Source organism: Cololabis saira, chromosome 16, assembly GCF_033807715.1.
Source record: "Cololabis saira isolate AMF1-May2022 chromosome 16, fColSai1.1, whole genome shotgun sequence".
Lineage (NCBI taxonomy): Eukaryota > Metazoa > Chordata > Actinopteri > Beloniformes > Belonidae > Cololabis > Cololabis saira.
Genome location: NC_084602.1, coordinates 28,671,777 through 28,697,006, shown reverse-complemented (window position 1 = coordinate 28,697,006; position 25,230 = coordinate 28,671,777). Strand labels below are relative to the sequence as shown.

The window sequence follows — 25,230 nt, the reverse complement described above, 5'->3', positions numbered from 1 at the left end:
TTACAGTATTTGCATGTCAATGTTCCACAGAAATGGTGCCATGAAACCAAAAGAATGTTATATAGTTTTTAATTTTAAATGTTTACTCCCCTAAGATCTTGAACTACACCCCCGCTCTCTGCCTTGGACGCACCACCAGTCAAATATCCCTCCACAAACAACAGGATAACTTGTAGACACCTCTGGTATTAGTTTATGTTCACCACTGAAACCAGTTTCAGATGGTACTTCCGGTGATATATTAACAAATCAAGACGATGGTTTCTGACGCTTAAAATCGTTTTGGGCGCTCACGGTCCTGGCAAATGTTACAAATCCATCTCTGTAGGTGTCTGGTAAGAGTTTGGACTCCAGAAATCCACAATCCGCTGCATCCATAGATGCTGCAAACAGCATTTTTAACTATAGCGTACAAACGTATCTTAAATGGCAACACTGGCGGTGGAAGTATCATTGTTTGGGCTCGTTTGAGGCAGGATGTCGTCAATTCTTCAATAACTTCTTAAATACTGAAATAAAATCCTGTGGGCACATCTGTTCTTGTTTATTGATGGTAAGTTTGAAGTGTTTGAGGGGGCAGCTGGACTTATTTACTTAGTGTTCTTGGAAACATTCAATCTCCCAATCGTCCATCCTTAGACATTTAAACCCTGTTATTTTAAGCCTCCAGACTTTTATTAGATTTCCAAGTGGTTGTCCGCTGTGGGTTTCCCAGACAGCACGTGGGATGTTGTGGTAGCAAAAGTCAAAGGTGGATCGTGCAGAAACCACGAGGGTAGGGATCTTCAGAGATGCACTTTTGTTTTTTAAATATAGATGTTTTTGTGATTATTTCTCATTATTGCTAAATTTATAACACTTACATATAAGGTGTGGTTAAAGCTTGACTTTTCCTTGTAGTTTGTGCTTATTAAACTGGTTTACTGATCAAACGATGGTGTTTTGTCCCTTTCCGATTGTTAAGTTGTCTTTCTTTTCCAGTTAAAACTAATATCAAAACAACTGGGAACTTATCTGGATGCATATTTGTACTACGTTAGGTGAACTGTTTAACTTAACATTTCTGTACAATGTATTTTGTTTTTTTAAAACAAACCCTTGCATTTATTCTCTGTGGTTCCCAGCTTCACGTTATTCTTCTGTGTGTCAGCTCTGTTGCAACTTCCTGATTGAATCCCTGCAGAGCAATCAGGACATTTTGGGTTTAATTGAATGTTTACATACAGGACTAATTTTCTATAATCACATCATCTGGGTGTGTTAAAGAATGATTTCAGTGCAACAGGTGTACGTGTATATATATATATATATATATATATATATATATATATATATATATTTTTTTTTTTTTTTAATTGAGAATAACACAAATATTTAAATTTTTTGGTCAAATAAAGCTGCAAATTATTGGTTTCCTTAAGTCTTCTGTCAAAAATGTGTTTTTCCTGTGACCAGAATACTTTTTCCTTAAAAGAACATTTCTTATTCTTTGGATACGGATGGACTCCTGGATCTTGACCGGATGAGCTGAGTTGAGCATCACATGTTTGTGAAGAAGTTGTCCAGCATCGTCCACACTGAGGGCCCTATTTCTGGTTTGGAAAGTTCAAGTCAGACTCAGAAATTACATGGTTTTTTTTTTAGCTAGAGTGAGAGAGACGTTGATGTAACTCATCAACCAGCGTTGGAATGGTAGAAGGAAGGAGGAAATGGCAAAAAAATAGCTTTAAATGGGACAGATCAAATGTTTCCTCAAACATTCAGCTTTCATCTTTTCATAATGTGGGCAGTGGAGAGAAGAGATGAGGTGACAGGTCATAATGTCCTTTTCCCCAAGAAAGTGTTGTTTTTAATGCCTTCTCTTCTCCATGGCGACACATATCTCCTCTCATCTGGTACATTTCCTTCTCCTCACAGTATCCGCAGTGAAGGGTTGTGTGCTTGTGCTGTGAGTGGGCCGTCGTGTTAAGACTTGCTGCAGTCTCTGAGTCATGCCGTGGATATCTCCGGGTGTGTTCTTGTTAGACTGCCTCAGCCAGTTGTTCACCTGGATTCTATGAATGCATTCTTCCCCTTGCTCCTGTCAAATGGGCAAAGCTGTAAAACTCTGTTATTGAAACATCAGACGTTATATTTGGCCTGCTAAAGTTGAACGGTGTTCCTAAAAAGCACAACTCCAGCTGAAGTCTTCAAAGTTTACGCATTCACAAACCTTTATGTCTCACTTTGTTACCAGCACACATTTATATAATTTTCTTAATGGGGATTAATAAAGTATTTTGAATGAAATTGAGTCATAATGACCTTTCTTACCATCTTTGTTAATGTGAGCCTTAAAGGCAAGGAAATTTGTATAGCACAATTCAACACAAGGTAATTCAAAGTGCTTTACATCAACATTAAAATCAGCAAGACACAATTAAACAGTAACAAGTCAATTAAAAAGGGGAATTGAAATAAGAAATAATGATACACAATACAATGAAATAAAATAGAATAAGTAACAAAAAATATGAAATAAAATGATAAGAAAACAGGTAAAATAATAAAAAGCACAAGTTTTTAAACAGTAAGGGCAATAGAGTACAGCAGGTAAGTATTTAGTTTAAGAGTATACGCTTAAACAAACCTATTGAGACGCCGAGCAGAATGAAGAATACTTGAGTACCCTGCTTGTCTTTATTCATACAATGTAAACACTGGATTAAATAGTTCTGAATGCAGGAACCAGTATGAAAGAACCGGCAGGTTGGGACAGAGCCCTGGCGTTTTAGAGAAGGCAGCAGTTGCCATTCCTCCGCTTCTGCACACAAAACAAAACAAACAAGCACAAAATACATCTGCAAAATATGGCAATAAGAACTTGCTTTTCAAAATGTTATTATATATGTACTTTTACACCTCGGTAGAGACAAAGGCTGCTGCATCTGATCTAACAGTGAAGATTTAAGAGTCCCGGGGGATTTGTGAATGGTCTCAGCGTTATCCGAAGAGAACATGAGTTTGAAAAGGTTCATGACACACTATACTCTCCCAAGAGCTGGGTTATGTAAAGAGGCAGCAAAAAAAAAGAAGAAAAAAAGAAGGAAAGGAGCCACAAATGAAAGAGGAACAGGAAATAAACATCTTTTTTCTCTTACATGGAATTCTCTTTTAAGCACTTACATACTTTTGAAACCAACAAGGAACAGCACGGTGGTGGATTAGTGGTTTGCCCTGCTGTCATGCAGCAAGAAGGTTCCGGGTTCGACTCCCGGGCCCAGCAGGAGTCTTTCTTGTGTGGGTTTTCCCCAGGTACTCTGGTTTCCTCCCACCGTCCAAAAACATACGCGTTAGGCTGATTGATTCTAAAATGAGTATGTGGAAGTATGTGTGGTAGTTTGTCCACATATGTGATAGACTGGTGCAGGGTGTACCCTGTGCCTTCTGCCTGTATTGAGCTGGGACCGGTGTTCTGCCAATTTCTGCTGCTTTGCCAAAAAATGCTACCTAATGGTTTTCTACTTTTGTAGAGCTACAATTTTACTGTGTTTTACTCCCTAGCCCACTTCCTTTCCCCCCCAAGTGGTCCTTGTCTCTTGCCAGGCCGTTATTGTAAATAAGAATCTGTTCTTAATGACCTGCCTGGTTAAATAAAGGCCAATGACTGAATTAATATCAAATAAAGCGATAGAATTGGGTTTTTTTTCTCTTTATCGTATAATGCTCACAAAGTGTAATGCAATTCATGTCATGGGTAGTGTATTTTGAAGGATCAAATACTTAACATCCCATATTATCGATTTAGCGTGGCAATCAAACTTTGAAAATTGACTGTGCGCATGCGCAGAACCACAGAGTAGCATTTCTCGGCAGGTAGCAGAAATTGGCAGAACACCGGCTCAGCAGACCCCCATGACCCTTTACTGGCAAGGCCATGATGGCAACCGTGGGCCCATCCAGCATACCACACACCCTGATACAAATGATCCTGTCCCTAACTGAGATGTGTAGACCTTGATGACATGCTGATGAGGACCGTTCATTGGAAACAGGTGTGTTGGGGCAGGAAAACTTGAAACTCAAGCAGGTATAGAAAATGGATGGAACCAACAAAGAGAGTCCGAGGGAATATACAACAAAAGAAATGTATTTGCGTCAAGGTGTGCCTTCCTCTTGCGTGTAATGCTGACTACTCAGAAACAAGTTGAGACATACCTACAGTAGAGGCAATCCTGGCAATCCTGTTCATGGAAACACGGTATTTGCATGGTGAGCTTTTGGCCCCTTCCAAAACCTTTAAAAGTAAATACAAACACCCATTTTTGGGGGGATGTTTTGTCCCACTTCACCCAGTCTGATAAACTGTAGGATATTCCCTATACTTTCATGCTGTTCAGTGAGGAGATGAATCACCCACTTTATTGTGAAATAATCGGTTCCTCAATTTGGAGCAGACCTAAGGAATCAACCCTGATCCCTCCAAGTCTGCCAGGCCACAAAAACGTGATCACACACCACCAGAGAAGTTTGGGGATGACTCATTTCCTTACTTTGTTTTTAACTTCATAAACTTTCATACAGTCAGTAATACATGCATATTAAGTTTGTTCATTGTTATTAAAAAATAAAAAATAAACATTTGAACTCTCTTGCGCTAGTGGAGTGAGTAGGCGAGAGAAGGAGCAAACAGAGGGAGGGAAAAAACAAGACATCTGGGGTTTCTCCACTCTTTTCTTCTTTAACCACACCCACGGACGCATTTCTCTGCGCTGCGCTGCGCCGCTCTACCTGCCACGGAAGCTTTAAAAAACTGTGCTTTAAAGTACCAAACCAACTTTAATGCAGCATTAAATATAATGGATCGACACGTGCGGTGGATTTTTTTCAATCTAATGATGGATTGATACTCTCTTGGGTAAGTGAAAACCCTCCCTTCTCTTAGAAGAGTTCAAACTTACTTCGCAATGTCTAAGTTCGCCTCAGTCTCAGCCAGGAAAAACCAGAGAAGTTTGAGATTGTGGTTCCTTGATTTAATCTCAGGCTAAGCAGAAGATATGCCATCCCGTTTGGTTTATAACTATACTATATCTATAGAGTCAAACTTGAAACGAAAGTAAGTCCAAATAGCGCAAACAGTTCGTGCGTAAAAGCCAGAATTTCCTTTCTTTTCTTCTTTTTTTAATGCATTCAGATTAAAAGTGCTGGGGTCTGCTTGAAACGTTAATAGAAACAGAACATTAGGGGGTTTCTTCCTCTTTAAAAACTTAATTTCCATTAAGAAATTAAAAAATAACACGAGTATCAACGGTCATAGTTTGTGCGTGCGTGTTGTAATATTGGTTGAGCCAGTTTCCTTAGGGAGCAGTCTGGCGCCGGTCTGATCACAGCTGTACACTGTTACTGGGCTTTTCTGGTGGGGTTAAGTGAGAAGTTCAGACATTTAAAAATAAAATAATAACAAATAATAGTTTTTACATTGAATTAGCTTTTGGGGTGGGAAAAGAGTCCTGCTCTTGAAAGCCAAAGTTAAGAGTTTGATTTGCTGTTTGCACTGTGTGTGCAGTGGCGTCAATTCAGTGGAAGCTAAGGTATGGCAAGGTTACGAGTCACAGAACTTAACTAGAATATCAATCAGCACGTCCAGCAAATACTCATCACAGAAGTCTGCTATGTAGCTTATCTGTATGGTCAAGAAAATTGGAACTTTTTCCAAATGCAGTCTCACTCACTGCAAAAACTCAAAATCTTACGAGGAATATTTGTCTTATTTCTAGTTAAAATGTCTCATTTTTAGTCAAAAAATCTCATTACACGTAAAACAAGAGCCATCACCAGAAAAATAACTTATTTGACCATTTTCACCTGTTTCAAGTAGATTTTCACTTGAAATAAGTAGAAAAATCTGCCAGTGGGACAAGATTTATCTTTTAATTACAAGCAAAAAAATCTTGTTCCACAGGCAGATTTTTCCACTTATTTTAAGTGAAAATCTACTTGAAACAGGTGAAAATGGTTGTTTTTGAGTCTTGTCTTAAATGTAATGAGATTTTTTTTGACATTTTAACTAGAAATAAGACAAATATTCTTGTTAAGATTTTGAGTTTTTGCAGTGTATAATAACTAGTGAAATCGATCATGTTCTGATTTGCATTTGTAGTTATTCTATATGTATTAAGTAATAGAATAATCAATACAAATAGACACAGAGTAATTCCATAAATGTATTTAAAAAAACAAACATGTACATTTTCCCTTGAAGCCAATGTGTGGCGGCTGCCATACCTTGCCATACCCAATTGACGCCCCTGTGTGTGTGTAGAAAACTTCAACAGGCTTTGAAAACATGGTGACCCATTCTTTATTCTGCCACTCCCAGGTCTGAAGTTAAACTACCACCAACTCCAGGGAAGCGATATTTGACTACCAACCAAGAACATGGACTGGAAGACCTTCCAAGCCCTTCTCAGTGGCGTGAACAAATACTCCACTGCGTTTGGGCGAGTATGGCTGTCGGTGGTGTTTGTGTTCCGGGTGATGGTGTACGTGGTGGCGGCCGAGCGCGTGTGGGGCGACGAGCAGAAGGACTTTGACTGCAACACCAAGCAGCCCGGCTGCCCCAACGTCTGCTACGACCACTTCTTCCCCATCTCCCACATCCGCCTGTGGGCCCTGCAGCTCATCTTCGTCACCTGCCCGTCCTTCATGGTGGTCATGCACGTGGCGTACCGCGACGAACGCGAGCGCAAGCACCAGGCCAAGTTCGGCGACAACAAGAAGCTGTACAACAACACGGGCAAGAAACACGGAGGCCTGTGGTGGACCTACTTGACCAGTCTCTTTGTCAAGACGGGCATCGAGATCGCCTTCCTCTACATCCTCCACAGGATCTACGACAGCTTCTACCTGCCGAGGCTGGTCAAGTGCGACGTGTCGCCTTGCCCCAACCTGGTGGACTGCTACATAGGGCACCCCACAGAAAAGAAGGTCTTCACCTACTTCATGGTCGGAGCCTCTGCCCTCTGCATCATCCTGAACATCTGTGAGATCATTTATCTCATCTCCAAGCGCATCGCACGATGTGCAAACAAAGCCAAGAGGCGCAGTCGTAACAGGGTCATCATTGTGGACGAGTACACCGACGAGCCTTTTAACAACTGCAACATATCGAAGTCGAGGCAAGACCTGATGGACAAACCTCCGTCCTTCAAGAGTGTGGACAAGATGCCATACCAGCCATCGTTACTCAAACGTGAACCTAAGATACGAGCCTCTGCTCCTAACCTTTCCCTGACTTAGTGAACCCCTGTAATCAGATCAATCGAGAAGAGCTCAATGATGCTTGGGCCAGATCTTAATTACAAATGTGGAAAAAGCCAGATTCAGAACTGTCTGCCAAACTGCAGAATGAATCAGAGCTTGGGAGTTGAGTCATCAGTGTTGGATTCTTCCCGAGGGACCGTCTGTCCGCATCTAAGACTCTGAGGAATCACTCGAACTTTGGTTTCCAAGTCAACTCCCACAATATTTACAAATCAGCTGTGAAAGCGACATTGATTTGTTTGTTGTATGGGTTGTTTTTTTAATGTGTGTGTGTTTATTTTGCTTTTTAGGTCTCTGTGCCTTTTAATCTTCGCTACATCATAACATTGCAGTAAAAGTTTTTCTTAGCCTTGTGTATCAAAGCACTCATTGGGGTGTGGTTAGCACCTTAAAAGTGATTTATTTTATTTTATTCATAATCAAGTGTTTTCCTTTTTCTTTACAACTTCTTTACCCAAAGTTGTTGGAGACAAGAAAACACCTGCACTGGAGCCCAGATGCTCCAAAAGTCAAGGCCATGATGATGTAAGCAATACTTGAAGACGTCCATATCGGGTCAAAATTAAGCTAATTTCTCTGAGATAAAATTAAGTAGAACAAAAATTGTACTTTTAAAAAAAACGTTTTTATACATTTTTCTGTATCTTAATCATTCACAGGCATTTTGATTAGTCTCAGGTTTAAGCTGCACAATCCCAGGTTGTACAGTAGATGTGCTGTCTGTGTTTGACATGCCTGTACACAACCTCTCCTGATCCAAGACAACTATTGGTGCAAATGAGGACGGAGGAATGCTGCTGTTTACTTCTGTTGGCAGGGCTGGAGCTCGGAGGAGGAAGGCCGGACACAGATTTCTCATTGAGCTACTGATAGGCCACTTCCTGTCCATACTGGACGGCGAGTGGAAACGTATTCTCATCATTTGTTAATATTTGTGTCTTTTTTTTTTAAAGATATAAATGTACATATACTAAATCCCTGGAATATGCATTCCTTTTTTGTGTTGTTCTTTGGCCTCTACAACAATAATGAAAGATGATGTTCATTTGAAATATAGTTCCCATATCTAACTATTTTTAGCTTTTCAAAAGGACAAAAATCTGGTTTACTGATAATATAAAAAAAATTATAATCCTACAAAAGATTTTGATTACAATTGTTATTTAAGGAGCTGTTGATGACTCGTTATTTCCGAACATAAACAATAGTCTTTGAATTCATACTTAATCATGACACATGGTTTTTTGTCTTTAACACGCAAGATCTGCGTTACTAGGCGTTGCAGTGTGCGGTAAAGAGCTGAGTTTGCCTGTCAGACCTGTCAGTCAGGTTTCTAAGAGGTGGAGGAGATAAGAAATCTCCCTTTTACCCTGAATAATATGCTTATGAGGTGGAAAAAAATGCAGCAGATCTTAAGATATCCATTCTCACAGGCAGATTTGGACTAAGTAAAATCTTTAAAAGTGCTGATAGATCCAAATAAAACCGTATTCGCAATCTTAAACTTACACTAGTCAACATTTGAAGTGGATCCAAAGAAAACCCCACAGGAAATTCACATATCACTCAGGAATTTTTAATATTTTGAAAAACATCCATTCTTGTACAAGGGGTTTGATGAAACATTTGTATCCACTTCAGATGTTGACTACTGTAGTTTTCCAAGTCAGAGTGAATTTCAGACATTGTTGATGCCCCACTGTCCAAAAATGAATATCAACCAAACATTTGACTGTGAAATTATTTTTATTTTTAAAAACTTCAAATATTCAAGGATATGTACATGTTGGGCTTGAAGACAGACATTTTAAAATAGAGAAAAAACCCATATACGGTATATTTGAAAGGATGAAACAGGAAAAAAAACCCCAATAGAATTATTTCCATGTGTTTTTGTCAAACAGTAAAATCCCAAGTTGATGAGGACTGTTAGTTTCCACTACAACAGCTTTTAAAGACTGATCACAGCATACATGAGAGAGGTTGATCAAATTAAAAACAACACTTCTGTCTTTTCTGACACCAACAGTGAGATTATCCATCACTAGGACATTTTTACTGATCCATCTATTATTTATAAAGTCGGTACTTCACATTGGCTTACCACCTGTCCAAAAATGAACATAAGAACACCTTTGAAAGAAGCTGAGCGACCAGACCAACTTCACGAAAGGCACTTTTGCCGCAAGGCTATCATGTTGTGAATAAATAATCAGAAACTGCAGGAGGAGTCAAATACTATTTAAAAAATAAATTAATCAAAAACTAACAAAAGGCTAAATTATACTGTAATAAAGAGAAAAAAACAGGTGAGCATTTACATACATAAGGAAATGATGGTTGACTGTAATGTGAGTTAGTGACGTGTGTCAGTAATTGTAAAAGGGCCAATCCTCCAGCCTGGTAGCCTACAGTTTGCAGGTGGCCTGTGCCACTTTGGAGCTCGTCTTTCTGTTAAGAGTTCGGCAGATGAACGCGCCGGCGTCCATCAGCTTGGAGATGTCCACTCCCTGGGGAGAGGGCACAAAATCAAGCTGTTGAGACTTCACAAAATAGTTCACAGTAATCATCAAATAGGCAAATAATCAAATAGTCATAGAATGGATTAATACGTTTCTGTGAGCACTGTTTTTTTTTTTTTAAGATAACTAAAAGTCACAACTTAGTTTGAACACCAAACATACAGGACTGTCTCAGAAAATTAGAATATTGTGATAAAGTTCTTTATTTTCTGTAATGCAATTAAAAAAACAAAAATGTCATACATTCTGGATTCATTACAAATCAACTGAAATATTGCAAGCCTTTTATTATTTTAATATTGCTGATTATGGCTTACAGTTTAAGATTAAGATTCCCAGAATATTTAAATTTTTTGAGATAGGATATTTGAGTTTTCTTAAACTGTAAGCCATGATCAGCAATATTAAAAATAATAAAAGGCTTGCAATATTTCAGTTGATTTGTAATGAATCCAGAATGTATGACATTTTTGTTTTTGTAATTGTATTACAGAAAATCACAATATTCAAATTTTCTGAGACAGTCCTTTATGTTTAAATCTCAATTATTCAGCAGAATTCTGAGGGTAAATGTATCTAATTCATGTGTACCAGGCTTTTTTTCTCGTACAACATATCAAAATTAATTTACAACCAGATCAAACATAGTTTCTTACTGTCTGAATTCCAAGTCCATGCAGCATATAAATGACATCTTCAGTCGCAACATTTCCAGAAGCCCCTTTGGCGTAGGGACATCCGCCCAGTCCTGCTACTGACGAGTCTACCACACGGATTCCCATCTAAAATAAAGATACAGGAAAAGATAGCTGTTGGTCGGAAATATCTGTGAAGTCACTTATGTTTTCAGAATAAGACGACGTGAACCAAGTCTGACCTGTAAGGCCACGAGGATGTTAGCCAGAGCCTGGCCATACGTGTCATGGCAGTGCACCGCCAGGGCACTGACCGGCACCTCTTTGCTTACGGCTTCCAGCATCTCAGCCATGCTCCCCGGAGTTCCCACTCCGATGGTGTCGCCCAGAGAGATCTCATAGCAGCCCATGGAGTACAGACGCTTAGCGACCTGCAAGACGCAAACCAATCATTACTTGTTATTTGATCAAAAATGATATTCAACAAGTCCATGCTTTTTCGACTAATGCCACATTTATCAAGTCAGAACTCACATGTACAACTTTTTCAGGCGCCACCTTGCCTTCATATGGGCATCCAACGACACATGAGACGTAGCTGGTGACAAGAAACATAGATGAAAGAATTTAATAACAACTCTTGGTGATTTAAAGATTTACTGACGGTGAAGAGGAAGCTGGTCATCATACCCTCTAACTGGCACAGCAGCCTCTTTAGCCGCTTTCATGACCTCGTCAAAACGCTGTAAACTCTCCTCCACTGAGCAGTTTATGTTCTTCTTACTGAACAGCTCGGATGCAGCACCAAATATGGCGACCTCTGAAGCTCCTGCTTTAATCTACAGCAGTGAAAATAAACTGTTGATGTTGTAAAGTGTTTGGATGCAGCATCAAAAAATCCAAACATGGAGTAAAAAGTTGTAGCTAACAGAACTATGTTGACACTCACAGCAGCCTGGAAGCCCTTGAGGTTGGGAGTCAGGACTGGGTAAGACACGCCCGGTTTCCTACAGATACCCTCCATCACTTCCACCTGGTCTGCCATCTGACATGAAAGGGTAAAGGCCAGTTAGAAATGAAGAAAATGAGGCTCATACATGCAAAGGTGTCAAATAACGAAGTACAAATACTTCGTTACCTTACTTCAGTAGAAATTTTGGTTATCTATACTCAGTACTCGAGTTGTAAAAGAAAATCAGGGGGGATGGTGGATTTTATCATATGGGGACAGATAATTTGTGCTTACAAATAATATAATATATTACAAATAATAGCACTGACCAAAACACCTGCAGAAATACTGCAGAAATGACATAGCAGCAGTTAAAAGCAGCCTTCTGTAAGCTTTAAATATCCACTGGCCTTACATCAAAACACAAAAATAAAAAACAGTTGTCTGAACTTATCAATATGCCTCTGTCCTTCACAGGATAAGTAAAATGGATCACTGCAAAAACTCAAAATCTTAACAAGAATATTTGTCTTATTTCTAGTTAAAATGTCTCATTTTAGTAAAAGAAATCTCCTTACACTTAAAACAAGACTCGTCACTGGAGAAAACAACAATTTTCACCTGTTTCAAGTAGATTTTCACTTAAAATAAGAAGAAAAATCTGCCAGTGGAACAAGATTTTTTTGCTTGTAATGGGAAGATAAATCTTGTCCCACTGGCAGATTTTCCTACTTATTTCAAGTGAAAATTTACTTGAAACGGGTGAAAATAAAATAAGTTATTTTTTTGGTGATGACTCTAAATGTTGAAATAGCAGTAATACCACATCCATTGATGAAATGACATAAGGGATGGAAAGGGGGGATGATTTTGACCGTTTTTATTTCAGGGGGGGATGCCATCCCCCCTCATCCCCCCTCAACTCGAGTACTGTCTATACTTCACTGGAATAATAATTTTTCAGACGACTTTTTACTTTACATTTTCACGCAATTATCTGTACTTTTTACTCCTTACATTTTAAAAACAGCCTAGTTTCTCTATTTCATTTCGGACTTAAAAAAAAAAACTATCCAGTTAAAGATAGAGTGAATTTGGTTGTGGTTGTGGCACAGATGTTCTTGTCCAGTTTTGTTCTTACATCCGTTCCCTCAGATTCCTGCAACTAAACTTGGATGTACATTCCAATAAAGGTTAGGATAAATGATAACAAGCCTCTGAAGTTTGACTTTTTGCACCATTACAATACTTATAGGCAACTAGTCATCATATCTCCTGCTCTCTGAAACACATGTTAATGCTCAATAGTACACATATATGCTTCTTTAATATATTTGCATTATACTAAGATGCATTCATTTTCAATGGCTTTTGTCCTTAACGGCTTTTTTCCCCCTTACATTACTTTTACTTTTATACTTTAAGTAGTTTTGAAACCAGTACTTTTATACTTTTAGTTGAGTAAAAAACTTGAGTTGATACTTCAACTTCTACAGGAGTATTTTTAAACTCTAGTATCTATACTTCCACCTGAGTAATGAATGTGAATACTTTTGACACCTCTGCATACATGTCAAAACAATGCAGTTGTGCAGCTCTCAGTGGGGTGTGTGTTGGCACTTTCCAGCTCAATACGAGCCAGACACTCACCTGGGGAACCCATTTAGGAGACACAAAGCTGGTGGCCTCGATGACTGGCAGCCCTGACTCTGATAACATGTTAATTAGATTAATCTTGGCTTCTGTTGGTACAACGCCCTAAGAAAAGGGGAGGTAAAAGCAGAACCACAAGGATGAGGATCACTTCATCAACATTACCTGCACATGACTCACATCATTTCTCCACGTTATCACAAAGTATGCACTTTGCACCTGCACCAGGGGAATCCAGGTGGAAAAACATGGTGTCTGATGATGGAGCCGGGACATTTTCTCCCTTTAGCTCTTTAAACTACCATGATGTATCTAGTTAAGTGGTTCCCAACCTTTTTTCAATGGAGCCCCCCCTACTTGTGTCTAAGACCAGCCGGGCCCCCCGACCCGTACGTACTAGCACCAAAAGAGTAAAATTATTCGTTACAAACCTTTAATTGAAAAAATGAACATTAATTATGTTTTTTGATACATTTCTCTTTGGTTTACCCAGTACTTTGTTTTTCTCACCTTCCTTTTGCGTCACCAATGTATAAAATACACACAAAAAATAATTGCAAGGACATAAAAACATTTCTGAAAAATGTCTCTTTTAATATGAGAGCAACATTTTTGAACATTTTTCCTTTAACAACCTGTCGGAGTAGTAGTACGATTAAATGTTGAATAATGATATAATACATTTTTAAGTTTTTATCCTGATAAATAACTTCTTCCCTTCCTCTTTTTTCCCCTTCCTTCCTTCTTTCCTTCCTTCCTTCCTTCCTTCCTTCCTTCCTTCCTTCCTTCCTTCCTTCCTTCCTTCCTTCCTTCCTTCCTTCCTTCCTTCCCATCCTTCCTTCCTTCTTTTTCCCTTCCTTCCTTCTTTCCTCCTGCTCTCTCCTTCCTTCTTCCCTTCCTCTTTTTTCCCCTTCCTTCCTTCTTTCCTTGTTTTCTCCCTTCCTTCCTTCCTTCCTTCCTTCCTTCCTTCCTTCCTTCCTTCCTTCCTTCCTTCCTTCCTTCCTTCCTTCCTTCCTTCCTTCCTTCCTTCCTTCCTTCCTTATTTCCTCCCCCCCTTCCTTCTTTCCTCCCTTCCTTCTTTTTTCCCTTCCTTTTCTCCCATCCTTCCTTCCTTCTTTTTCCCTTCCTTCCTTCTTTCTTCCTGCTCTCTCCTTCCTTCTTCCCTTCCTCTTTTTTCCCTTCCTCTTTTTTCCCTTCCTTCCTTCCTTCCTTCCTTCCTTCCTTCCTTCCTTCCTTCCTTCCTTCCTTGTTTTCTTCCTTCCTTCCTTCCTTCCTTCCTTCCTTCCTTCCTTCCTTCCTTCCTTCCTTCCTTCCTTCCTCCCTTCCTTGTACTTTGTTTTTCTCACCTTTCTTTTGTGTCACCAATGTATAAAATACACACAAAAAATAATTGCAAGGACATAAAAATATTTCTGAAAAATGTCTCTTTAATATGAGAGCAATATTTTTGAACATTTTTCCTTTAACAACCTGTCGGAGTAGTAGTACGATTAAATGTTGAATAATGATATAATAATACGTTTTTAAGTTTTTATCCTGATAAATAACTTAGTATTTTAAAATGACCAAAATATATTTTCAAGTGGGTTTATACAGACTTGGATTACTGTATTCCATTAGGTGTGTTATTATGATTTTTTATTTATTTAACATGTGTAAATATATTTTTTACAACTGCATATCCTCAAAGCAGACAATGTTTCGCACTCCCCCAGAGATCTCTGGCGCCCCCCCAGGGGGGCCCGGGCCCCAGGTTGGGAGACACTGATCTAGTGAATCCTACCTTCTCGTTTTGGAGCCCATCTCTGGGTCCCACCTCCACTATTTTCACCTTGGCTGGAAGGACGTGTGCTGCTCCGTCACCAGCCTGGACAGAAACACCCGCTCACATAACCGCAAAACTGTGTTTGGTACAGACTATAGATACATTAAACACGTAAAAACTCACCGTTTTGCCCCTGACCGCGGAGCTGAACGCCAGGTACTGCTGACCCATCGCTGGGCTCAGAGCGCTTCTGTTGACAAACCTCATGACGGCCGCCATGACAGTCCCGCCCCCTCTGACGTCACGGGGAGTGGGGCTTAAAAAAAAGAGTGAAAAGTGCGGCGTTAGCGCCCTCTATGGGCGGGACGGCGACATGGAGATCCATCTTTAACCCTTGTACTGTCTTTGGGTCAAAATCACCTAATTCTCCTGTCCTTCTTTCCTTCCTTCCTTCCTTCCTTCCTTCCTTCCTTCCTTCCTTCCTTCCTTCCTTCCTTCCTTCCTTCCTTCCTTCCTTCCTTCCTTCCTTCCTTCCTTCCTTCCTTCCTTTCTTCCTTCTTCCCTTCCTTCCTTCCTTCCTTCCTTCCTTCTTTCCTTCCTTCCTTCTTCCCTTCCTCTTTTTTTCCTTCCTTCCTTCCTTCCTTCCTTCCTTCCTTCCTTCCTTCCTTCCTTCCTTCCTTCCTTCCTTCCTTCCTTCCTTCCTTCCTTCCTTCCTTCCTTCCTTCCTCCCTTCCTTCCTTCCTTCCTTCCTTCCTTCCTTCCTTCCTTCCTTCCTTCCTTCCTTCCTTCCTTCCTTCCTTCCTTCCTTCCTTCCTTCCTTCTTTTTTCCCTTCCTTCCTTCTTTCCTCCTGCTCTCTCCTTCCTTCCTTCCTTCCTTCCTTCCTTCCTTCCTTCCTTCCTTCCTTCCTTCCTTCCTTCCTTCCTTCCTTCCTTCCTTCCTTCCTTCCTTCCTTCCTTCCTTCCTCCCTCCCTCCCTCTCTTCCTATTTTCCCATCCGTCCTTCCTTCTTTTCTCCCTTCCTACCTTCTTTCCTTCTTTTCTTTCTTCCTTCCTTCCTTCTTTCCTCCCTTCATCCTTTCCTCCGTCCTTGACCCAAAGACAGCACAATGGTTAAATAGGAAAAAAAGGCAATGTTTTTTTGACGTATTGACTTCTCAGTGTTGTATTAACTGCTCTTATTTAGAAAAATCAGACTTTAATCTTTTTTATAACCACAACAAAAGCTAATATTGATCCTTCTTAATTGCCATTGGTTATTACATTGCTTCTACCAAGATAACGTGGGTGAAATAAACAGCGTTTGTAAAGCTTTTAAAATGTCATGTTGACAAAAACCTTACCAAATTTAATTGGGATTGGATGGAATAGGCTCATATGTGACAAATGTGATATACAAAGAACCCAACTCCTGTATAGCAGTTGGTCATTCACTTTACAGGACTGTCTCAGAAAATTAGAATATTGTGATAAAGTTCTTTATTTTCTGTAATGCAATTAAAAAAACAAAAATATCATACATTCTGGATTCATTACACATCAACTGAAATATTTAAAGCCTTTTATTGTTTTAATTTTGCTGATTATGCTTATACAGTTTAAGATTAAGATTCCCAGAATATTCTAATTTTTTGAGATAGGATATTTGAGTTTTCTTAAGCTGTAAACCATGATCAGCAATATTAAAATAATAAAATGCTTGCAATATTTCAGTTGATTTGTAATGAATCTAGAATGTATGACATTTTTGTTTTAGTAATTGCATTACAGAAAATCACAATATTCTAATTTTCTGAGACAGTCCTGTATGTGCTACAGAAATGACAACCACTAATGATCACAAAAAAGGTAGGTAACAAATAACTAAGGATGAGTTATTTTAAACTACTACTTCTATACACTGATGACTACTTTGGCTTGCTTACTTGTCATTGGAGTTATTGACTCTCAAAATCAAATGATAAAAAAAGTTGTATTCTTTGCCTGTCAGGAGTGAGCCAGGATTACCAGAAGGCAGCACAATCTTTTTCACTGAGCTGGAGGAACCAAGGGGAACTAATTTAAAAACTCCCTCAAACTCAATACTGTTGTTTAATAATTTTAAACTAGTCACTTAATAAATAAATTTCTTACATTCAGTTAGAGAAAAGTTATCAATTGCATATGATATTGAAACAAATCATTTTACTTCTGCAACCACATTTGTTTATTATTAATATTTTGGAAATGTCCTCTCCCCATAGTTCATACTTAAATCCAGACTGGTGCTGAGATATCAGTAGCATCACCTTTCCACATAGATAGATAAATAGATATACTGGAAATTGTAGGTTTTGTTTTTGATAGATAGAAACATGTGAGACCCACATGCTTCAGATTATTACAAGATGTCACTGAGTAGGAAATATTGACTGAAGATGGCTACTTAAATACAGTTTTGAAGTACATATAGGCCATCTATTCTATTTTGTAATATTTCATATAATACACTGCAATAACACTGTACAATAAAATACATAACATTAGATTTAATCAGGGTTTCAAACTATTTTAGTTGACATGCCCATTCATACATCCATCCATTACCTATACCTACTAATTCCTATTTAGGGGCATGGGGATCTGCACACGTTCTCTCCTATGGGAAATTTAGAATCACCAGTTACCCTAACACAGTGTTTTTCAACCTTTTTAGGGGCACAACCCATTTTGTTGAATAAAAAAAAAACAATCGCGCAGAACCCAGCGACCTACAAATGTATGTTTTTACCTTTGTCCATTTTTTACTTATTGCTGGAATGTGTGTGTGTGTGTGGGGGGGGGGTTGTTGTGAGGAAACAGCACTGTGTATGATACCGCTGTGCCTCGTGGCTCTGGCCTCTTGTTTTAGATGAAATAGGATCCAAACAGTTGTGCCATATTTCATTTCTCCAATAAAACTTTTCATAAGGTTTGATAAGTGGGTCTCAAATGACTCATTACAAAACAGAAAAAGTTAAGAAAAAAAACTGAGACCATCATGATAACTTTGTACATTTGTGACTTTCCCTCTCACTGAGCATCTCCCCACTCCTGAAATTAATATATTACGCATGTATGAAATATGTAAACAGGTCAGAGTAGAGCCCTACTCTTAGCATATGCAATATTAACATCCTGCTCACACTGCTCACAAAAGCCTATGTGGATTACGTTCAGTCTAATGGTTTAATAACATGTACCAGTCAGAGGGACCAGATCCTATAATATTCTCAATATTTATTGCTAATGCTTCTGTGGTTTTCCTATAAAATGCATTTTATACTGCATTTTTAGTTTACTGCAACACTTTTAGGTATGCTGTGAGGGTGGTTTTCTTTAACACAGGGGAGCTTGACTTGTCTTTCAGTAGTGAAGTATAGGCAAAACACCAAAACGTCTAATTCAAAGCAACCCAAACATTTGTGTAGAAAATTGTGCCTGGGGGGACTTCTTTTTTTGAGAATGACTGAAAATGTAATGACAAATATTGCTGCTTAAGTTGAGTCGAATCTTTACTTTTCATTTTCCTTATGAGAGAGCACTTCATTTCTGCACTGAAAAAGTGCCAACATTCAAACATTCCCGTCAGCCTGAGACTGCTATCCTCTTCAAGACAAGACAAAAAGAGAGAGGACATTTAAATCTTATTTTTACCTCAGCTGCATTTCAGGATGAACAATAAAATAACTGTATAAAAATATCTTTAATGAGTCAAAAAGTTTAAAAATAACAATAAATTATACATGTTTATATAATAGTGCATAATGTAACCAACCACTAAAAGCAGCAACAACAGACACTGAAGAGTATGAGGGAAGTCTTTTGTTCTCACTCTCTTTAACTCACGGACATCAGTAACCATTCTGTGTCACTTTGGCTTAAAGGAGCATGAGGCAGGATTGAGGCAGAAAAAATGTGTATACGTTTTCTAGTAATAATGTCAGATGAAGCGTTCCAAATCAAAAAGAATGAGCCCTCTAGCGTATCTCTCCATTGCCTTGAACAGGCTGTGTGCTGCAAAATGTGCTGCAATTCGGAGGCCGAATTTCCTGCGCTGTCCTGCGGATGTGACGTCACATGACGCTGCATGCACGTTCTCCCCGTTCTCCCGTGCCGGCTTCGCTGTTGGCTGCAGTACCCCCAACGGCCGTCGCGGCGAAGGGTGGCGCTAGAGAGTCTTATTTCTTAAAAGGAGCCTCATGCTCCTTTAAATGCCAACAGAGAGTTCCAAGTGGCTGTAAAGTTCTTGTGGTCTTCATGCATGAGGAAAGAAACATTTAGTAAAAAGTGATGCCTAACGGAACCAAAGGAAAAAGAAGAATATACATGCTTTGAATACTGCATATCTTTAAGAAGATCAACAAAAAGCTCTCCATTTGCAACACAATCTTACTTCCAATTAAAGACTGAGCAGCTGCATTAAACAAACAGACTACTGATACATCATAAATGTGTATATTTACATTACTGGTTCTCATATTTTTATGCATAAATTATCTTTCATGGCTTGAGCACAAACACATGCAGAGTAAACATATCTGCACGCACTTTAGTCCCATTTTACTGCAGCTCCTCATCACTGTCGTCCACTTGTTGGATGATGAGGTCAGCCCCCGAGTCTTCAGCCAGGTCATCGTCATCATTCATCATCCAATTCATTTTGGTGTCTGTTTCCTCCTCCCCATCCACACCTAGTAACAGAGCTGGCTCCTCATTGGGCCCTTCTAGATTGTCTATGGGGATCTCGTCACAGCCCACTTCCTGGATGCAGGCAGCGCACATGCGGTAGCGTCGTGTTCCCTCGCAAACCACATGCCCAGTCTCCTCTGTGACCTGACACTTACACTTCCTGCAGACCAGCTTCCTGGCTTGATGAATCTGCAGAGGCAGACACAGAGTAAGATCAGATAAAAGTGCACTTGATAGTAATAGAAGTCTTTTTTTAGTACCGTTTATGAATATGCAGAAGTTTTGCATCTACGCTGATATCCTTCTCCTGGTGGCGAATTGACTTACAGTCTCAAAATGGCTGCGGAGATGCTCAAGGCGAGTAAAGCGCTTGTTGCACGCCTGACAGGGATATGGCCTTTCCCCCGTGTGACAGCGCAGGTGACGCTTCAGGTCAGCCTTCCTCTTCACCGTGTGTGTACAAAAGGGACATTTGAAGCGCATTACCGGGTTGGAATCTGCAAAGAGGGAAAAACAAAACTAGTTCAGACACTGCGATTTTCCTCTTCTAAGCTGCATTTTTTAAATATATCACAGCATTATAAACATGGGTGCAGATCCCGGGGGGGAAGGGGGGGACATGTCCCCCCCAATTTCTGAAAAACATGAATTGTCCCCCCCAATAAAAATACCCTAAATTATTCAAAATTGAACAAATGCATTTTCAGACTTAATGGTTGAATATGTAGAAAATGTATTAAAAATATATTTCTAAAAAAATAATACATCCACGGTGCGTTTTGAGGTGTACAGAATGAAAGCAATGGGTCCTTTTTTTTTTTTAGAACTGTTTACCACCATAACTGTGTTAAAACATGATCAGCCACTGTGTGGCTTAAGGCTTTTCTCCCACTAGGAGAGTTTTTACCTGCCATTCTTTATGTAATAATTGCTCGGGGGATTATATTTATATTTATAATTATATTTCTGTTTCTGTTTATGTTCTGGATCTCTGGAAAGCATCTAGAGACAACATCTGTTGTATTAGATGCTATATAAATAAAATTGAATTGAAAATTGAATTGAATCAGTTAGTTTAAACAACTTGTTTAGGGCTCCATATTTCATCCATATATCAATTGATCGTGCATAAAGTAGTCCCATAGGATAAAAGGAAGATGGTGAGAAGAATTTGAGATGAGTAGACACTACATGCCCAAATCCCTTAAAATTCTGATTTACGAATATAACAGTTAAGTAAGCAGTGACACACACTGTTGGCTGTTTAGGACAAAAAAACAAGAAAGGTAAGCACAATAAATGATTCCCTGTGCAGTATTTTTTGGCGAATCTTTACCAATTCATGGCATGGTATGAGTTGCATATCGGCAAAAAATTAAAAATTAAAATCACGTTGGTGTCCCCCCCAATCCTGACATCGGATCTGCACCCCTGATTATAAACTTTTCCCCCAACTTCTCTAAAAGGTAAACAAGCTTCTGATTGCACATATATCCAACACACCTTTATTAAAGTGTCCAATGACACCTACGATCGGGGGTAGTGAGGCATAAAGCTCCTCGGCCTTTTCAGCTTTTAGTGTTCTCGCCTCCTCGATGTCCAGGTCGTCCGGTTGGCCGGAGTGAATGCTATTGGGCGCTCTCCGTTTAGTCCCCCCTTTCCCGCGCCGGCGCTCCAATCCCGGTAAAGTGTACAGAGGGTCCTGAGGATCCTGCAGCTCATCTCCCTCTGCAATGAGCTCATTAGTAGGGCTGTTTGGATCAGTCTTCATGGCTGAGGTAGAAGAATCCTGGTCCAGGTCTTTCCCCAAAAACCCAGTTTGGGATCGAGAATTGTCTCGGGTCCAGAGCGCGGGTGGGGGGCTGACGGAGCAGGACCGTTGCTGTTGGTGCTCTGTGGACTCCTCTCCTCCTCCACTGGTAAAGCTACAGGTCTCAGACAGGTTGATGCAGCGTTCACTCTCTTCTTCTTTCACGCTGATGTCCAGGGAGGATTTGATGAAGTTCTTGCAGTAGTTGATGACATTGTTCATCTGTAAGTAGCTGGCTGCAGACATGACCTCAATCACGTTGTGACTGTAGAGGTCGAGCTGGCCGGTGTAGATGAAATCTAGGATGACGGTGAAGGTCTCCGGGCTAAAAACGTCAAAGGTGGCGCTGACAGTGTCGAGCAGCCCGTCCGGCCCCTGGGACAGCAGCATGCGGAAGTAGCCGCTGCTGGCAAACAGGACATTGCGGTGGGCCCTGAAGAGCTGGCCCTCCACCAGCACATTGCAGTCGCAGAAAAGCTCCTGGTGGCGCTGCTGGTTGAGCTGCTTCAGGAGATTGCTTTGGTGAGCCACGGTGATGTCGGCTGTGTTGAACCACCGCTGAGGTTGTCTGCAGGACACATCACAACAATCTCACTGCTTGTGAAACACAAACTGATAATCAATCAAACAGATCTTGATGATCTCGTGGACACTTTACCAAACTGAGACATTTACATTTTTGTTAATCACAAATAATAAAGCTTGAATTTTGTGTTTATGTCTAAATCTGGTATAGGCCAGAAAAAAATAACCAAAGTACAGCTAGCAGACTCATGCCAGATTTTGTATGGATGACACTTCTCCTCCAATGAGCATATCCACGTGAGCCCCATCTGGATGGGAAGTGAAAGTGAGCTTGTGGGCTTGACATGGGAAAATGTGATGTGTGTATGGTTTAATATTTTTGGAAGCATTGTGTGCCAGAATTATGGGGCCCATGAATGATACATATATACGAATAAACGAGGATGGGCTAAGAAGGGGGTAAATTGGGTGGGTTGCAAAGCATTTTAGTAACATACAGGACTGTCTCAGAAAATTTGAATATTGTGATAAAGTTCTTTATTTTCTGTAATGCAATTAAAAAACAAAAATGTCATACATTCTGGATTCATTACAAATCAACTGAAATATTGCAAGCCTTTTATTATTTTAATATTGCTGATTATGGCTTACAGCTTAAGATTAAGATTCCCAGAATATTCTAATTTTTTGAGATAGGATATTTGACTTTTTCTTAAGCTGTAAGCCATGATCAGCAATATTAAAATAGTAAAAGGCTTGCAATATTTCAGTTGATTTGTAATGAATCCAGAATGTATGACATTTTTGTTTTTGTAATTGCATTACAGAAAATCACAATATTCTAATTTTCTGAGACAGTCCTGTATGCCCCACATTAGAAAATAAACAAGTTGAGCCCAAACTAAAAACCAGGTAGACCCCCTTCAGAGTCCATAGGGATGGAGCCCTTGGACAAATCCACATGGGACCCTTTTTGCAGCCCATTTTTAGCTCATGTGGGGTCCTCATATAAATGCTGGCTGGATCATGTACTCTGGATCAAATACAGATGCTGAGATTGAGTCTACTAAGCCAGCATAGAGCCACAATCTTCCCAAATAAATGATATAGTTGGCCTACTACACCAAGTGTGGGTGCTGAAAACCAGACAATATTGAGATGGACCCACAAAAAAGAGAAAACGTCATTAAAACTAGTCCAAATGGATTTTCCTGGACATAAGGACGTTATAAACATGGAAAATATTCATCCTTCACACCCTGAATACAGTGGCGTCAATTCAGTCAAAGCTAAGGTATGGCAAGGTTTTGAGTCACAGAACTTCACTAGAATATCAATTAACACGTCCAGCGAATACTCATCACAGAAGTCTGCTATGTAGTTTATCTGTGTGGTCAAGAATATTGGAACTTTTTCAAATGCAGTCTCGCTCACTGCAAAAACTCAAAATCTTACCAGGAATATTTGTCTTATTTCTAGTTAAAATGTCTCATTTTTAGCCAAAAAATCTTTTTACACTTAAAACAAGAGTCATTACCAGAAAAATAACTTGTTATTTGACCATTTTCACCTGTTTCAAGTAAATTTTCACTTGAAATAAGTAGAAAAATCTGCCAGTGGGACAAGATTTATCTTCTCATTACAAGCAAAAAAATATTGTTCCACTGGCAAATTTTTCCACTTATTTTAAGTGAAAATCTACTTGAAACAGGTGAAAATGGTTGTTTTTGAGTCTTGTCTTAAATGTAATGAGATTTTTTTTTACTAAAAATTAGACATTTTAACTAGAAATAAGACAAATATTCTTAAGATTTTGAGTTTTTACAGTGTAAAATAACTAGTGAAATCGATCATGTTGTTCTGATTTACATTTTCCCTTGAAGCCAAGGTGTGGTGGCTGCCATACCTTGCCATACCCAATTGACGCCCCTGCCTGAATACTAACGCCCCACAGATCTACCCATCATCACCCCGTCCTTGTCTCTGCACAGGGCCAGCTCCAACCCCGCCGACGCCCCGCCCACCTCAGCTCATTCTACATTATGATTGGCTGCGACACCCGTCAATTAAAAACATTTTCCTTTTTTTTTGTGCGTGTCACACCCGACTCCAGTTAGAGAGCATCGGGTGACAAAACCCTTTAATTATCCCTGCGTGCTGAGTTCAAAGCGCGTTTCCAAAACCCCGATGAATCAAATATTGGGGAAGGAGATGGACGCGTGAAATACTCAAATAGCCTCAAATGTTCTCAAAATAAAAAAAATTCAATAAAATAAAATAAAAAAAATGCCTCATTTCCTCATTTCCAGAATAGTTTCTATTTTACAGTAATTATCCATCTCCATGCAGGCTCTGTTTCAAACGCCACCGTTTTTTAATGAGAAATGCGCTGTTTTGCGCCCGACAAGCCCACGGCGCAACGCCCGCCCGGCCGCCGCACGAAGACGGAGGGGCTCCCTGGCAGCCAGGACCCAGTCAAACATCTCCATCGAGCTATATTCCCCTTTATTCAGCCAGGAAACGACCTAGAAAAAGGGACACGGGAGTGCTGCAGTCTTGCAAAGGGAGAAAAGCGGGCAGCAGCAGCGCCGGAGCAGCCCCGTCTGTCCTGGAGCGACGCCCACTTCAGGCTCCGGCAGCACACAATAGAAAAACAGACCCCTCAGCTACCGGGCATGCTGCGAGCCGGGGAAAAAATACATGCATTCGTGCTCTATATAATCAGCCTTGTGGATATGAGGTTCAAAAACGCCCGTTTTTTCCTCCTCAGGACCACCCACACCTCGCGCCGGAGGTCCGGAGCGCAGGAGCGCGGCGGGGAGGATCCGCCTGCTGCTGCCCGGACCGAGCGACTCCTTCCCAGGCGAGAGGTGTTGGCAAGACCCGCTTACGCCCCACTCACGGATACCCCAGAGGAAAAAAAAAACCATCGATACTCACTGGTGATTTGATTCACCCGCCGCCCGGTACAGTCTAGTCGCCCCCAAGTCAGCCACCATATCCATCTTTTTTTTATTTGTGGCTTAATAATTTTTTTGGCCTTTTTTTTGTCCCCCCTTCACTTCTCTTTTTTTTCTCGACTAGGGTCCACAGTCAGGCACTTCCTGCTCAGCCCTAAAGACCGAAACCCGGCCAGAGCGACTGGAGCTCTGTGCTGACGTGGGTGTTTATTAACTGGGTGCCCGAGGGTTCAAGGAGCCATTTAAAGCCCCAGTACCCCCTTTAAATGAACAGCAAATATCACCCTCTAAATGGAGCAATATTTACACAGTATTTCAGCTGGGACTTGTGGCAGGATGATCTGAGCTAAATGTGTATACATTTCAAGAGGGACTTGTGTCCTTTTGTTTCTGTGTGGA

At 40.1% G+C, this 25,230-nt stretch overlaps 3 protein-coding genes across 4 annotated transcripts; 1 reads left to right on the top strand and 2 right to left on the bottom strand.

Moving 5' to 3' along the window:
* Positions 1-4,730: 4,730 nt before the first annotated feature.
* gjb3 (gap junction protein beta 3) lies at positions 4,731-8,290 on the top strand. The gene is made up of 2 exons (XM_061742911.1): positions 4,731-4,897; positions 6,359-8,290. Exon 2 carries the CDS (start codon positions 6,418-6,420, stop codon positions 7,276-7,278), a length of 861 nt encoding a protein of 286 aa, XP_061598895.1. The 5' UTR covers positions 4,731-4,897; positions 6,359-6,417; the 3' UTR covers positions 7,279-8,290.
* Positions 8,291-9,029: 739 nt separating this feature from the next.
* On the bottom strand, positions 9,030-15,124 carry hmgcl (3-hydroxy-3-methylglutaryl-CoA lyase). The gene is made up of 9 exons (XM_061742910.1): positions 15,013-15,124; positions 14,848-14,931; positions 13,062-13,169; positions 11,409-11,504; positions 11,150-11,298; positions 10,994-11,057; positions 10,702-10,890; positions 10,481-10,606; positions 9,030-9,812 (listed from the first exon to the last, which is right to left on the bottom strand). The coding sequence occupies exons 1-9, from the start codon at positions 15,106-15,108 to the stop codon at positions 9,711-9,713; spliced, it is 1,014 nt and encodes a 337-aa protein (XP_061598894.1). The 5' UTR covers positions 15,109-15,124; the 3' UTR covers positions 9,030-9,710.
* A 3,440-nt stretch (positions 15,125-18,564) lies between these two features.
* Positions 18,565-25,000, bottom strand: zbtb8a (zinc finger and BTB domain containing 8A). 2 transcript variants are annotated; one of them, XM_061743598.1, is made up of 4 exons: positions 24,812-25,000; positions 21,040-21,914; positions 19,864-20,033; positions 18,565-19,725 (listed from the first exon to the last, which is right to left on the bottom strand). In XM_061743598.1, exons 1-4 carry the CDS (start codon positions 24,874-24,876, stop codon positions 19,408-19,410), a joined length of 1,428 nt encoding a protein of 475 aa, XP_061599582.1. In that variant the 5' UTR covers positions 24,877-25,000; the 3' UTR covers positions 18,565-19,407. The 2 variants fall into 2 exon arrangements, with proteins under 2 accessions (XP_061599582.1, XP_061599583.1); XM_061743599.1 differs by having other exon boundaries at positions 19,667-19,725; positions 19,797-20,033.
* Positions 25,001-25,230: the final 230 nt, after the last annotated feature.

What these genes read in the sequence shown, in the direction of transcription:
- hmgcl (XM_061742910.1), bottom strand. Translation starts at nt 15,108, where the DNA reads ATGGCGGCCGTCATGAGGTTTGTCAACAGAAGCGCTCTGAGCCCAGCG. An exon ending in GCTGCTGTGCCAGTTAGAGG is followed by an intron (nt 11,058 to 11,149) that starts GTATGATGACCA and finishes TCTTGTCACCAG; the next exon opens with CTACGTCTCATGTGTCGTTG. An exon ending in CGCCTGAAAAAGTTGTACAT is followed by an intron (nt 10,891 to 10,993) that starts GTGAGTTCTGAC and finishes TGCGTCTTGCAG; the next exon opens with GTCGCTAAGCGTCTGTACTC.
- gjb3 (XM_061742911.1), top strand. Translation starts at nt 6,418, where the DNA reads ATGGACTGGAAGACCTTCCAAGCCCTTCTCAGTGGCGTGAACAAATAC.
- zbtb8a (XM_061743598.1), bottom strand. Translation starts at nt 24,876, where the DNA reads ATGGATATGGTGGCTGACTTGGGGGCGACTAGACTGTACCGGGCGGCG. An exon ending in CATTGGACACTTTAATAAAG is followed by an intron (nt 20,034 to 21,039) that starts GTGTGTTGGATA and finishes CCCTCTTTGCAG; the next exon opens with ATTCCAACCCGGTAATGCGC. An exon ending in TCCGCAGCCATTTTGAGACT is followed by an intron (nt 19,726 to 19,863) that starts GTAAGTCAATTC and finishes CTGCCTCTGCAG; the next exon opens with ATTCATCAAGCCAGGAAGCT.